At 36.7% G+C, this 15,309-nt stretch overlaps 1 protein-coding gene and 1 pseudogene across 18 annotated transcripts in view; one reads left to right on the top strand and one right to left on the bottom strand.

The window, feature by feature from the left end:
* Hnrnpr (heterogeneous nuclear ribonucleoprotein R) overlaps positions 1–14,961 on the top strand; it is a 35,388-nt gene extending 20,427 nt beyond the window's left edge. For 9 of the 18 annotated variants that reach the window (XM_006980836.4, XM_006980837.4, XM_076565421.1 and 6 more), the window contains 5 exons: positions 279–414; positions 3,971–4,176; positions 8,745–8,894; positions 10,903–11,024; positions 11,144–14,961. In XM_006980836.4, coding sequence (XP_006980898.3) covers positions 279–414; positions 3,971–4,176; positions 8,745–8,894; positions 10,903–11,024; positions 11,144–11,756 — 1,227 coding nt within the window. In that variant the 3' untranslated portion in view covers positions 11,757–14,961. Of the gene's footprint in view, positions 1–278; positions 415–3,960; positions 4,177–8,744; positions 8,895–10,902; positions 11,025–11,143 lie in introns of all 18 variants that reach the window. The other 9 variants (XM_076565417.1, XM_076565416.1, XM_076565418.1 and 6 more) reach the window with 1 other exon arrangement.
* LOC121827773 (U6atac minor spliceosomal RNA) lies at positions 2,318–2,419 on the bottom strand (annotated as a pseudogene).
* Positions 14,962–15,309: the final 348 nt, after the last annotated feature.

A 15,309-nucleotide genomic window follows, 5' to 3' on the forward strand; every position in this document is an offset into this window, starting at 1 on the left:
CCCTGTCTCAATCCCCCCCTCAAAAAAGAAAAAGAAATATTCAACGTTAGAATGAATATTTTTTTTTTTGAGCCCTTATTATATGGATGAACAGTAGAGGTTACAAAACCAAGCTATAACTGGAGATTGTAACAAGTTTAAAATACGCACTCATGTTTTGGCAAGCTTTCAGGAGCTTGGTGAGTGAGTGATCTTAAATTGTGGGGCTCTTTAGATTTATATCAGTTGTCCTCAGTCTGGGGTGGTTTGGGGGTCTCTGGTTCTTTTCTTCTTTGCAGTGTGACAGCTATGAAATTCGCCCTGGTAAACACCTGGGAGTGTGCATTTCTGTGGCAAATAACAGACTTTTTGTTGGATCCATTCCAAAGAATAAGACAAAAGAAAACATTCTGGAAGAGTTCAGTAAAGTCACAGGTAAAACAAAAATGATTGAGAAGTCGGTTTGTGGGAATTGTTGTATTATTTATAAATATGTATCGTCCCCCCCAAAGAATTAAAATCTACTATATCTAAATTGCTTCCTTTCTGCTTTAATAGTGGTTGGACTGAACACGTGTCTTAAGTATTCTTGATTTCATGGAATTTCTTTTTCACTTTGTCTTAATCGAACCTTGGTTTTTGCCAGAGCCTTTAATCTCTAGCCCTCAAGTGAAAGCTTTTTCTTTCAATAACTTTAGGATTAGGGAGAAGAGAGTTCTCATTTCTTTCTGTTGACCTGTCTATGTAATATTTAAGAATTTCTAATTGAATTTATGCAGTTGATTGAAAAGAACATTTGGTATCACAAGTCCACATACTTAAATCACTGGAGTCATGCATCCAAGTGCATGCTTGTACTCCTTGAACTCGGAGGTTAGGAGTTTGTCAGCAGAACTAACTCAGGGACAATCTGGGAAACAGAAGACTTTATATATAATCTGAAAGAATTGAATAAAACCATACTTTGATTTATTACAAATGATTCATCTTATTTTCCATTCCATTTCACTTTTTATGTGGGTGCTGGGGATTTGAACTTAGGTTCTCTTGCTTTCACAACAAGTACTCTTACCTACTTACTGAGCCATTTCCCTAGACAGCAAACATTTTACTTTTTTTTTTTTTTGTTGTTGTTTTTTGTTTTTTGTTTTTTGAGATAATCTTTAGCCTTGGCAGGCCTTGAGTTTGCTATGTAGACCTGGCTGGCCTCAATTACAGAGATTTAGCTGCCTCTCTCTATCTCTGCCTCTGGAGTGATGGAATTAAAGGAGCATGCCACCACACCTGGCCTGCATTTCACTTTTTAAATTTTAAGATTGAACCAGTGAGATGGCTCATCTGGTAGAGAGGTGTGCTGGCTGTAGGCCTGATGATCTGAGTTCAATCCCCTGATTACACAAATTGGCAAGAGAGAACCCACTCATGAAAGTTGTTCTTTGACTTCCACAGATACATCATGGCATAGGAGTATCTGCTGTTACGCCCATTGGCATGCTGTTTCTCTCTTTCTCTTTGTGTGTGTGTATCTCCTTGTCTCTCTCTTCCCAATCCTTTCTCTCTCTCGCTCTCTCTTATAGATAGATAGATAGATAGATAGATAGATAGATAGATAGATAGATAGATAGATAGATAGATGGATGTTGGATTATCATTTGAAAGCACTATTTTAAGACCATGGCCACTTCTTCTAAAAATCACTACATTCCTTTAAAATCTGTATAGATAGCCCATCTAAGGCCAGACTTCAGTTATCCAGAATAGAGCTGGATCTTTTCTACAGAAATTCTACTCTGAAACCTTAGTTTCCAGTGCTCATTTTGTGTTGGTCAATTGCTCTACTGACTGTTTATATATCATCAGTTCCTTTCTGTTCATGTCCTACTTACTTCTCCAGCATGTGCTTATTAAAATGCCTGCTAAACACTGGGATACAGTGGTGGATAAGAGACCTATTCTTTGCTATTCTTTGCCTTTATAGAGCCTACATCTGGGAAAAGAGTTAAGATAAAAAATTAAAGAGGAATATTTCCACATTGTAGTAAAATATTATAAAAGGGAAAATACAGAATATTTAGCTACAAAATATCTACTGTCTGTTCCCATGGTTAGCTTTTCTGATAAAGTGTTATTTCAGTCAACTGAAATAACTGAAAACTCAAGACTATACAGCATACAAAAGAACAGAGTGTCCCCCATGGCTAGAGAGATGGCTCAGTGGTTAACAGCACTGGCTGCTCTTCAAGAGGACCTGGGTTCAAGTCCTAGCACCCACTTGGCAGCTCCCAAAGAACAGAGTGCATTCCAAAAGAGTAATATATATCAAGTGTCTGAGTTAAGAAAAAAACTTGTGTTTTTTAAAACTGTATGCATGTTGTTAGGCCCAAGGACCTCTTCTATCCTTGTAAAGGGAGTGCTAACCTTTTCTCCTTTCATACAACACAAGAAATAACTTTTTATATTAAAGTAACTAATAGAAAGCTAATGTTTGTTTAAAGGTAATTTAAAGCAGAATTATATAAGATAAAGTAGGCAGGGCTCTTTTAGACCATGTAAGAAGTTTGTATTTTATTGCAAACAGAATGAAAAGTGTTTGAAGGCCTTAGGCATGGAATAACAGATGTTTCATATTTCCAGAATGCTTTTTCTATTGTTCTGTAGATAAGGGCTTAGAGCTTATCAGAATTAGTAGGTTAGAGAGAAGCATGGATCAGGGCAACAGTAAGATGGGAAAAAGTAAATGTGTTGGATTTGGACCATAGAGATTGAATAAAGGGAAAAAAATACTATTATTTTCTGGCTTGAGGGCTTAGCTGATATGGATGATTGTTTATTAGATAGGGCTGCCTAGGGAAAATAGATTTGGGGTGTAGGTGTGCTGTTTCGGACGTGTGAAATTCATCCAAGACATTTTAAGCAGCTGATAAACCTGGCTCTCAGAGAAATTAGGCTAGAAGAAAATGGAAGCATTTGTTTATAAGGGTGTAGAAAGTTCTTGGTTAGCTCATGTGACCTAGAAGGGACACACGTGAAGAAGGGACAAAGGAAAGGACTAAGGTTGGTGACGTGAGACAGCTGCTGATCATCTTTGTCCATGGCAAAAATAGTAGCTATTAAGTTGGGTGTAAGGATGGTTTTTGTTTATTTGTTTGTTTGTTTGTTTGTTTTGTCTGTGATTAGTTGAAAGGTAGTTCCCTTGCATTTAAGTAATTGGAGTCTTGAGGTTCTGTTAGTGTTTATAAATTATGAGGTCATGTTTTATCATTAATTGTACAATTTCATAGTTGTTGGACCTACTTTGAGATTCTAAAATTATTTTTTTAACATTAAAAACAGGTTATAATTTAAAAGTCCAGGGTTATTTTAAACAGTAAAATATTTTCTCTGTAGAAAATAGTATAAATGATAACATTTCCCAGTAAGCCCTTTTAAGCCAAATGATAGCTGGATTATACATATAAATATTGATAAGATTCTGGGATACAGAATAAACCTATCTTTATCTGTTCAGAGAGCTAGGTTTTACTTAAGTTGTGTAAGTAAGGTTCCTAATCATCTTCCCCTTCACTGTTTGATTTACGGCAGACATTTTTCTATAGGCTAATCCATAATCTAAAAAGATTTTAGCATCCCCTCCTGAAAGTACGGCCAGCATTTTCTTTCATCAGCTTATCCTAATAGTGGAATGTTTCACTAAAGCTTGCCCAGTGCTTGGGTAAAACCAAAACTTATTATAAGCCACAGTCATGTTAGGGTGTCCCCTGCTAGGTAGCCTCCCTGGGTCTGTGGGTTGCAGAGATTCTAAAATTAATAGAGAACACATAATATTGTCCCAAATCTGCATTGAATAATGCTGATCTAATGTTTACTACTGTGAGGCTTCTTCAATTATTTTTTTTTTTTTTTGCTCATTGGCAAGTGGATTTAGGTCTGCCTAATCGCTAGACGTGTGGTGGATGCTTTTGGCTTATATATCTGGCTGTTGGTTTAACAGAGGGTTTGGTGGACGTTATTCTCTATCATCAACCCGATGACAAAAAGAAGAATCGGGGGTTCTGCTTCCTTGAATATGAGGATCACAAGTCAGCAGCACAAGCCAGACGCCGGCTGATGAGTGGAAAAGTAAAAGTGTGGGGAAATGTAGTTACAGTTGAATGGGCTGACCCTGTGGAGGAACCAGATCCGGAAGTCATGGCGAAGGTAAATACAGCTGCTGGGCTGCGAGTAGGGTACCATTTCAGTTTTGTATTCACAGCTCAAACTTCGTGATAGTAAATACAAAATGTAGCTCTTTACTGTAATTGCTTAGAAAAGCAAAAAGGAGTCTATGTAACACTAAACATGGTAGCCTGTCTTAGCAGCTGGTTAATTTCCTCCAGATCAGATATGCCAAAAGAACTGAAATCCAGTTTCTTCAAGTAAGTATTTCATACACACTGAGCATTTATTTAATGTTAGTGCCATGAAAATAACAATACATTCGCCAGATATAGTGTTTTTTCTTTTTTGAACAATCTCCCTATTTAGCTCAGACTGACTGTGTAGCCCAGGTTGGCTTCTAACTTAGAATCCTCTTGCCCAGACTCTTGAGTGCTGCTAATACAGGCATACAGGCATGAACCAGCTCATGCTATGATTTTTATTATATGAATGTAAATTATACTTTCTTTAGATATTTTTTTTCCAGACAGGGTTTCTCTGTGTAGTTTTTGTGCCTGTCCTGGATCTCACTCTGTAGACCAGGCTGGCCTCGAACTCACAAAGACCCGCCTGGCTCTGCCTCCCGAGTGCTGGGATTAAAGGCGTGCGCCACCACCGCCTGGCTATACTTTATTTACACTTATAGTTAATTTATTTTAATGTATCCAGTTTTTTCCCCTATGGGAAAAGACAAAAGATTGCTATGCTTGTTGATTTTTGGTCATGGCAGAATAGACTTGACAGATTTGACAAAGAGCCTGTCCTCAGGTTCCTCATTGTTAGGACCTTTGCTTGGGAGTCCTGGTTCTTAGACTTTTTTTTTTTTTTTTTTTTTGGATGGCTCCTGGGACTAAAGGGATTCATCTACTTCTTGCAGTGAGTTGGTGTATTTCAGTTATGTCTCTTTCCTCAGGGAGGGAACTTTATCAATAACCTTAAATTAGTATTTGAATTTTCATGACTGAAATTTTTTGTTTGAGTTTTTTTTTTTTTTATTCCAGATTTGAAAGAGGCTGATGTTCCCTCTGACTAGTTTGGAGACTCTGGTCTATATTAGTATGATGTAATCGCTTTGTATACAAAGACATTTTGAGGTTAAGCAGATATGATCCAGAGAGGCTCTCAAGAATTCTGCTTCCTGGTTTTTGTCTCACATTCCTTGAGTAGATGAATATCCAGGGAAGGGACTAGGAATCTGAATAGTCCTGGTTGTTTGTTCGTTTTCTCTCTTTCTTTCATTAGCTTGATTTCAGTCTTCATTGTTTCTTCTTCTAGTACATTGTGGCTTTGTGCTAACTACTGGACCTTGAATGCCTTGTGTTTTACTTACAGGCTTCCATTGGTTTATTCACCCTTTTAAACTACACTATAGCTCTGACTATCTGTACAGACAAAGCATATCCTCTGCTGCCATTTTAAAAAGAAAAATAAAAGTTAAAAGGTGTATTATGCATTGGGATTAGTAAGATTCCCCAGAGATCTTCAAAATAGAACTAGTAATTTTTTTTTATCAATCACTTTTCACTGAATCCTGTTAAATTTTTAAGTGGAAGTTCAAAATAAATCCTCCCACCACTATCACCCACCAGAAAATGGCAAGATTTTAATCTTGTAACTATTGTTTTCTGGTTCAAAATACGTTTCAGTTGGTAGAGTGCGCTTGCCCATCATACAAGAAGCCCTGGCCTCCACCCCCAGTACCAAATAAAACTGGACATGATGATGGTGTATTTGGTAGGTAAAGACATTAAGGTTAGAAGTTTAAGGCTGTTGTTGGCTGCATAGGTAGTTTAGAGACCCTATCTTAAAACAAACAGAAGAAAACCTTCCAAAATCCATGAGAAAAAAAGTCTTCAGAGTGGCAAGGAAGCCTCTGTGAACTTGGAATTGAGTAAAATTGATACCCTATTTCCTCTCTAACTTAGAAAGCTTATGTACTTTGGTAAAGCTTCGCTTCTTTACTCATTGGTTTCACAACCTACCTTTTAGCAAGTCAGATCAGTTTTACAGTCAACTGGAACCTGAAAACCTAAATATAACTCTTAAAGGTACCCATTTTCTTACTGACTGTATGTATCTTGGTATTTCAGTATGTTTTTGTAGTGCTGGAGTTCAGATCTAAGACCTTTCGGTGCTTAGCAAGTGCTATTTATACAAAGGAGATAGACTCTAGAACTCTGTTGAACAATTTTTAAGTGCAATTCCAAACTGGTTTTTATTTTCTTGTTTTGGTGCTACAGACCAAACCTACAGCCTTATACATGTGGCTCATATATGTGAGCCAGCACTCGATACTGAGTTAGTTACACTTCCATCCAAGTCCAAGGGAGTAGCTTCCTTCTTTTCAAAAGATGAATAAGCCAATGGAAGCCTGTTTAGTCTAGAGGCTAGATCTCAGTCTGAAAGCATGGAAAATATAAAGGCACAGGGAGAGGTTAAAAAAAAAAAAGTGTTATATTTTTTTCCTCTTTGAATTAATACAATCTTTCCAAACCTTTTTTTTTTTTCTTAAGTTGAGTTTTGTGGGTTTTTTTTTTTTGTTGTTGTTGTTGTTGTTTTGAAGACAGGGTCTCTTTATGTAGCCTTGGCTGTCCTAGAACTCACTATGTAGACCAGGCTGACCTCAAACTCACAGATTTGCTTACATCTCTGCGTGTGTGTGCGCGCGCGCGCGCGCGCGCGCGCGCGCACACACACACACACACACACACACACACACACACACACACACCTGTGCTGTGACTAAAGGCATGTGCTACTATGCCTGGGCTCAAATCTTTCTGAATCAAAAAGCCCTTTATCTGAGGCAACAGCTTGTGGGTATGCTTTTTTTTTTTTTTTTCTTGAATAGTTAGTTTCTTAATTCAAGGATAAAAATTACACAGGAAAGTATACACAAGTCCACCACTACCATCATGTCTGCCATGATTCCTATAAGGTACCTAGTTTTAATAATAGATTACCCTTTTAGCCTTTACTTAGACAAGTATAGGCAAATAAAAAGTATATGTTATTTTCCTTAATTCTCAGATGAGTGGCTTTAGGCAGCCTTTTGTGTTTATTAATCTGTATTTGCTTTATTCACCATTCTGTGTGATCAGCTCTGGGAAGATACAGCATTATTATGTCTTAACACTAAAAGGTTACATGATGCTGCCAGTTAAATTAGCATGGTGGTTACTCATCTGCTGACTGTAAGTTATGTCTCTGCTTCAGAGATGTGACGAGTTGGGAAAGAATGTCTCTTAGCACCCATAGATCCTGGTGCTCTACCAGCTCATACAGAACCTCTTATTTTTTAGTCTCCATATTATGCTCAGTCCTAGATAGGCACTGGATTGTAAGTATAGTAAGTAAGAGTGTCCTGTGTGTGTTGATACAGAGCAAATGTCTTGTGGGATAGATACTTAGGAAAGAATTAGGTCCAAAGGGTGAATGCGGTTGTTAAGATATTCCCATGCTTTCCTCTGTGGCAGGTGTGTGTGCCTCATACCTGACAAAATAGTATCCGGTCAAACTTCTGTTTCTGTTCAGTGCTGTAGGTGGTTTGTTTCTACTACTACGTTTGTGTTTGAGAGTTTAGTATATGAGGAGCTACATGTATTTCTTGATGAATCATGTCATGAGTTTTGCCTATTTTTCTATTCATTGTGTTGAGCTTTTTCTTACTTTCTGATGCTCTGATGCTTCTCTGTGATGTAAGTTGCAAATTTCTTTTCTTTGCTTATCATTTGTCTTCTGACTTTGTTTATGATGGCTTTGCCATACAATGCTGTTCTCAGTAGTTGGTATCATTCCTTCATTTGGGTTCTAGATTTTACATCATCATAAGGCTACTCCACACCAACACATTTTTTCATTTATATTTGTGACTTGTAAAACTTAATCTTTTGAGATTATATCATTTCCCTCTTCCGTCACACCAGTACTTTCTAAAGGAATCCCCCTTGTTTTCCTCTGCTGTGCAGTGCCCACATTCCTTTTATGCTCTTTTGATCTGTTTGGAGTTTATCTGGGTGTATGGTGTATAACATGGACTTTCTGTTTTTCTCCATTAATGCTGCTCTAAATGATTTAAGCACTGTAGTTTGTTTCTAGATTTTGTTCTCTTTCTCCTCAGCCCAAGTATTTTCTTATATAGTTTTTAGATGAATATCTACAGTTTTAGGGGTGAAACAGATAAACTTGTTTTGGGGGTACTTAGTAGCTATGATACATTTAATTATTTAATTAAATAATGATTTATTATTTTTAATCATTAATTATGATTTATATGGATTAATAATGATAATTATGTGTTGGTGCCTTATAGATTTTGTTCAGTTGAGAGAGAAGCAGGAGGCAACAGTTTGTATAACTTGGTTACTTTTTAAAAATCCTTAGTAAAGTAAAGTAGTAGCTAATGTGAGAATCATTTCTTAATGTTTCAAAGGCTCTCTATAACTGTACTTTTAGACTTACTGGTTTAGCATTGAAAAGTCAAAAGCCTATGCATGAAGACAAGAAGTATGTCTCAAGGTTTGAACTAAAATTTAGCAGTGCCAATTTTGTGTGTTTATTGCTGTTAGGTGAAAGTTTTATTTGTGAGAAACTTGGCTACTACGGTGACAGAAGAAATATTAGAAAAGTCATTTTCTGAATTTGGAAAACTGGAGAGGGTGAAAAAGTTGAAAGATTATGCCTTCGTTCATTTTGAAGATAGAGGAGCTGCTGTTAAGGTAGGAGCTTTGGGTTTTTTCTCATTGTTTGTTTTCAAATATGGTAGACACATAAAATAACTATCTTAAGGTTTTTTTTTTTTTTTTTTTTTTTTTTTTTTTTTATGTTTTGTCTTGCTTTTTGTTTTTGAGACAGGTTTTTCTGTGTCGCCCTGGCTGTCCTGGATCTCACTCTGTAGACTAGGCTGGATTCAAATTCATAGAGATCCACCTGCCTCTGTCTCCTGAGTGCTGGGATTAAAGGCAAGGGCCACCACTGTCCAGCTAAGATTTTTAAAAATTAATTATAATTAACTAAATTTATTAATTTATATATGTGTATGTCTGTGTAAGGGTATGTGCATATGTGAGTATACAGATGCTCAGAGAAGTCCAGAAGAGGGTACTAGATTCACTGGTGCTGGTGTTCCAGGTGGTTGTGAGCTACCCAGTGTAGGAACCAAACTTAGGTCCTCTAGAAGAACACTACACTCTCCTGACCTGAGCCATCTTTCCAGCACCATAAAATAGGTTTTAGTGATTGTGTGTTTGTGTTGCTGCAGTCTGAACCCAGGACCTCATGTGTATATATATGGCAGGTGCTTTTCCTCTGAGCCACACCCAACTGTCGTCTTTTTTGCTAAACTCTGAACTTTAAAAAAAAAAAATAGTAGATCCAGGCAGTGGTGGCTCATGCCTTTAATCCCAGCACTGGGGAGGCAGAGGCAGGCAGATCTCTGAGTTTGATTCATCCTGGTCTACAGAGCAAGTTCCAGGACAGCCAGAGCTACACAGAGAAACCCTCTCTCAGAGACAGACAGATAGACAGAGATGGTTTTTGCTTTCTTGTTGCTTAAGACTTCATTAGCATTTCCTATGCTCTGCTTTTAGTTTGGGCACATTAAATTCTATGTTAGATGTGAGGGAAAATTAAACTTAGTATCTTGTTGAATTTCACAGCTATATTCAGTTAACCTTTGCATTTCACATCTATGAAATGTCTGTGCAAGACTCAAATGTTGAATACCACACCTTTATTGATATCTGAAGAGTTAGTTTTTTGTCTGATGTGTATTGATGCTTACATTGATGGATTGCTTCAAGAATTATTTGGAATTAAGGACTTTGGCTAAATGCAGCTTTTCTTTTTTTTTCTCCCCCTTAGAAAATCTTTTAGATTTATTTTATTTGTTTATTTAATGTGTATGCTGTTTTGTCTACGTTTGTGTATATGTACTTAATATACATATATGTTTGTGTACCTGGTGCCTTCAAAGTTCAGAAGAATACCAGATCCTCTGGAACTGGAGTTGGGGATGGTTGTGAGCCAACATATCAGTGCTGGGAATTGAACCTGGGTCCTCTGCAAGAGCAGCAAGTACCCTTTACTGCTGAGCCATCTTTCCAGCCCCTCTTTCACCTTTTAAAATATTATAGTAAAGTATTGCTTTCTGTTGTCTATAGTAATTTATGTATAAAACATATGGTGACCGGGCAGTGATGGCACACACCTTTAATCCCAGCACTTGGGAGGCAGAGACAAGTGGATCTCTGTGCGTTTGAGGCCAGCCTGGTCTGCAGAACGAGATCCAGGACAGGCACCAAAAAAACACAGAGAAACCCTGTCTCGAAAAAGCCAAACCAAACCAAAACATAAGGTGAAGGAAAGAGGTGGGGTTTTTTTTTGGGTGAGCGGGGAGCTAGACTACTCTTGTAAGTTAAAAATGTTTACTAAGAGTCAAGATACCTATATCTGTATCTGTATCTATATATTTAATTTTAGTATATAGTTATTTTGCTTGCATGTATGTCTGCACTATGTGCATGCATGGTGCTCATGGAAACTAGAGGGGATGTCACGTTCCTTGGAACCTGTGTTATAGATTCCACATGGGTCTTGGAATTGAGCCTAGAGTTCTCTGGAAGAGCAGCCAGTGACCTTAACTGCTGAATCAGCTCTCAAGTTCCCCATTTATATTATGTTTTAAAATACTGTTTCTTATACAGTAAACTTCCTTTTGTAATTTAGGCTATGGATGAAATGAATGGAAAAGAAATAGAAGGGGAAGAAATTGAAATTGTCTTAGCTAAGCCACCAGACAAGAAAAGGAAAGAGCGTCAAGCTGCTAGACAGGCCTCCAGAAGCACTGCGTGAGTTTATATTTTGCTATTGGAATAAAGGACACTGGTAACATCAGATAATAAAGGCAGTATGAATCTTGAAGTAAACTGATTTGTTGTTGCTTTTCTCCCTTCCCTCCATTTGCTAGGTATGAAGATTATTATTATCACCCTCCTCCCCGAATGCCACCTCCAATGAGAGGTCGAGGTCGTGGTGGCGGGAGAGGTGGATATGGCTACCCTCCAGATTATTATGGCTATGAAGACTACTATGATGATTACTATGGTTATGATTATCACGATTATCGTGGAGGCTATGAAGATCCCTACTACGGCTATGATGATGGCTATGCAGTAAGAGGAAGAGGAGGAGGAAGGGGAGGGCGAGGTGCTCCACCACCACCAAGGGGGCGGGGAGCACCACCTCCAAGAGGTAGAGCTGGCTATTCACAGAGGGGGGCACCTTTGGGACCACCAAGAGGCTCAAGGGGTGGCAGAGGGGGTCCTGCACAGCAGCAGAGAGGCCGTGGTTCTCGTGGAGCTCGGGGCAATCGAGGGGGCAATGTAGGAGGCAAGAGAAAGGCAGATGGGTACAACCAGCCTGATTCCAAACGTCGTCAGACCAACAACCAACAGAACTGGGGTTCCCAACCCATCGCTCAGCAGCCGCTTCAACAAGGTGGTGACTATTCTGGTAACTATGGTTACAATAATGACAACCAAGAATTTTATCAGGATACTTATGGGCAACAGTGGAAATAGACAAGTGAGGGTTTGAAAAACGATACTGGCAAGATACGATTGGCTCTAGATCTACATTCTTCAAAACAAAATTGGCTTAACTGTTTCATCTTTAAGTAGCAGTTTGCTGCCATTTGTATTCAGCTGAAGAAATCACTATGTGTATATACTCAAGTCTTTTTATTTTTCTTCTTTTCTAAATGCTCTTGGACATTATTGGGCTTGCAGAGTTCCCTTATTCTGGGGTTACAATGCTTTTATCGTTCCAGGCTTCATTTAAGCTTCAGAACAGACTGTTAAATCATGATTTTGCAGAACCTTTGGTTTGGACAGTTCTGTTTTTTTGGATTTGGAATAGATTACATAGGAGTATGAAGTATGCTGTAAATAAAAAAAGTACAAGCTAGTGCTCTGTCTTAGTAGTTTTAAGAAATTAAATCAAACAGATTTAAGTTTCCTTGTATTGAAAATAACCTATGACTGTATGTTTTGCATTCCTAGAAGCAGGTTAACTGTGTTTTTAAATTGTTATAACTTCACACCTTTTTGAAATCTGCCCTACAAAATTTGTTTGGCTTAAACGTCAAAGCCGTGACAATTTGTTCTTTGATGTGATTGTATTTCCAATTTCTTGTTCATGTAAGATTTCAATAAAACTCAAAAATCTATTCAAAACATTACCTATTTCAAATTCAATTGTGTCCTAAAACATTATTTTATTCGTAATCCTTGAAGGAATACTGTTTTCAAAGTAGAACTGCCTATGTGAGTGATCAAATTCATGAAAAATTTCTTGTCTATTCCATCATGTATTGTGGATACCAGATTTGAGGATTATTCTAAATTCACATATTCCAAATAGCATTTCATTGATTGGTGTTCTCTCATGATCTCTTCTAATTTTGAAATTTTATCCTTAAAACAAAAACAGACTCAAAGGTTTTGAACAGGTATTGGATAATTTTCATTAAAGCAAAATGGAGCTGGGGAAGCAGAATACAATTTATTTTGACCCACATTCTTTCAAATCAAGGATAATTTATGACTGAAGACTTTATTTGCTGGATAAGTAAATACAAATACAGACAAAATTTAGTATTGTGGTGTCATTTGCACTGTGAACTAAACTTCAGTTTTAGTGTTTATGGTCAGCACCCCTGTATCAGTTACTGGACCATGATTCCTATTGCTGAGTACACTTGCTTTGGGAAGCAGTCATGCCTTAGAAGAGGTTTTTAAATATCAAGTAGTTATGTCTCTGGCTTTCTGCTGAATCCTCTTTATTTTTAAATTTTTACTATGTCTACTGGCTAAATTTTTGTTGGCCAAGTAATAACATCTATTTCCTTGTTTCTTTTAGAAATTCTAATTTATTCTAATGACTTTTTGCTGAATGAAAAGAGCAGAAGAATGTAAATTTTCAGTTTTTTTTTTCCTTTTGGTGCTGGGAATTGAATCCAGGGCCCAGTACACATGCCACCATTGAGCTGTATCTCTAACCCCTCTAAAATGTTTTAAATTATAAGACATAAGCCACTGGGGAATTAAAATGGACTCCCTTGTTTTATGCTTTGTTCCTGTTTGGTGTCTTTTGTGGTCACAATTTTAGATTTTGGAATCATAAGCCATTTAATTCCTGTCGGCACAGTCAATCATATTTTCAGTTTCGTGACTTCATTTTGAATTTTAAAAATTAACATTTGCTGATGAAAGCCAAATACCACATTTTTTTTCAAAGTTTATTGACATAGCATAATAATTTAACAGGCTTTATTAGTAGTCCTATTTTGTAGAAGTTGATAAAGGAATTATGTGGCCTGTTGTTATAAATTAAGATGGGTGTTACTTGGTAAGTTTTAGAGTCCAGTTTTAAATTTTTCTTATGGCCATGTATACAAATAGAGCAGATATTTCTTAAACCCTGCTTTTAAACTTTGAAAATATAATTTGAAACCTTGAGTGTAAATTAGACTTAAATCACTAATTTGTTCTTGGGAAGAACAAAATGTACAAGTTAAATTTTCATTGCTAATGTTTTTTTAAAACATGTTATGGGCTAACAAGATGGCCCAGCAAAATGCTGTCAGACCTGACTCTGTGAGTGTGACCTCAGAGCCCACAGTTGTCCTCTGACTTCCATAAGTGTGCTGTGACACACATGCTTCGCACACAGTTAATTGATTTAAAAAATGTTTAATTAAATGTTTGTCATAAAGAAAGTTAGGAGAGGAAATAGAAGTGCTTCTGAAAAAGCAGTTCATTATGCTTCTATCAGTGACCCTAAAATACAAACTAAGCAAAAACAGTAAAAACTCAAGTTCCATTTCAAAATTTTTTTATTGTACATTCTATTTCAGATTTTAAGTGGGCACTTCCTTTTATGTCCCTCTCACTAATTAAAGATATATCTACAGATATTTCCTTTAATCCTTGCTTTAAAAGTTTCTATTGTTAAAAATCGGTGACCCTATTAAAAGTTTTATTTTAGAGCTTTTCCTATTTGATATCATTCAAGTTATGGCTTGAACATTCACTCCCCCCGCCCAAAAAAGAACCCAAACCAAAAACTCAGTGCTCAGCTTTTCATGGAAATTGAACAAATGTCAATCAAAGAAAGTTGTAGATTTGTGGTAGGGAATTTTATTTATTTGTTTATTTATAAGTAAATAGGCACAGATTATGAATTTTGAGGGATTTGATTTCCTATTCATCAACCTTTCTATCTTTTTTTTTCCTTCCCAACCTAGTTGATGAAGCTTTATTTTTGAGCCTGTCAGATGAAATAAGTGTTGGAAGTAATACCTATATTGAGGTAGACCTCTTTGTAGGTATCCTCCTGCGTTAATGAGTATATTCCTTCCCCATAATGGAATGCTAATTTTTATTTGATCACTCATTTATAGCAGTTGTTTAAGTATGTATATTTATATGAAGGTGTTCTAATTAAAAACAAAAAAGTTCTAATAAGTTGCCAGATTTCTAATTAAATTCAGATTTACCTGATCCAAAAAGATAAGAAAAATGAATTATGGTTTTAAAATTCCTTTTTTTAAAAAATGTACAGCAGATTTGTTTTTCATTTTTCTTAGATACAGGGGTTATTCTGCAAAAGAAAGCCCAATGCTTTCTCCTAATTAGAAATAATTTTTTTCATTTGACTGGTTTAGGATATGAATCCTCTTACAAAGATTAGCATGCATCAAAATAAATTATGTATTTTAACTTATAGGAGAGAAGGGACATAAAATTCCACTCTATCATAAAGCCTTATAAAATTATTCTTGAAACTCATTACATCATTTGCCTCCTGCCCATTTATATATAATCATACCTATGTTTTATTGTGTATTATTTGTAAAACAAAACCCAGTAAATACTTGCTATAAGGCTATTCCTTGTTTTTTCTAAAGACTTACAAATTTATTAAAAGTTTGCCTTACAAAGTCTTTCCAAAGACAATCTAACTGGACCAAGCTGTCCTCAGGACAGTCAGCTGTACTTAACTGTGTGCGCTGCACTTTGATTTGGAATTTCCTAAGTGAGCAGTGAAGAGAAAGCCTTATAGAAAGACTGC

The sequence above is a fragment of the Peromyscus maniculatus genome, chromosome 2, assembly GCF_049852395.1.
Source record: "Peromyscus maniculatus bairdii isolate BWxNUB_F1_BW_parent chromosome 2, HU_Pman_BW_mat_3.1, whole genome shotgun sequence".
NCBI lineage: Eukaryota > Metazoa > Chordata > Mammalia > Rodentia > Cricetidae > Peromyscus > Peromyscus maniculatus.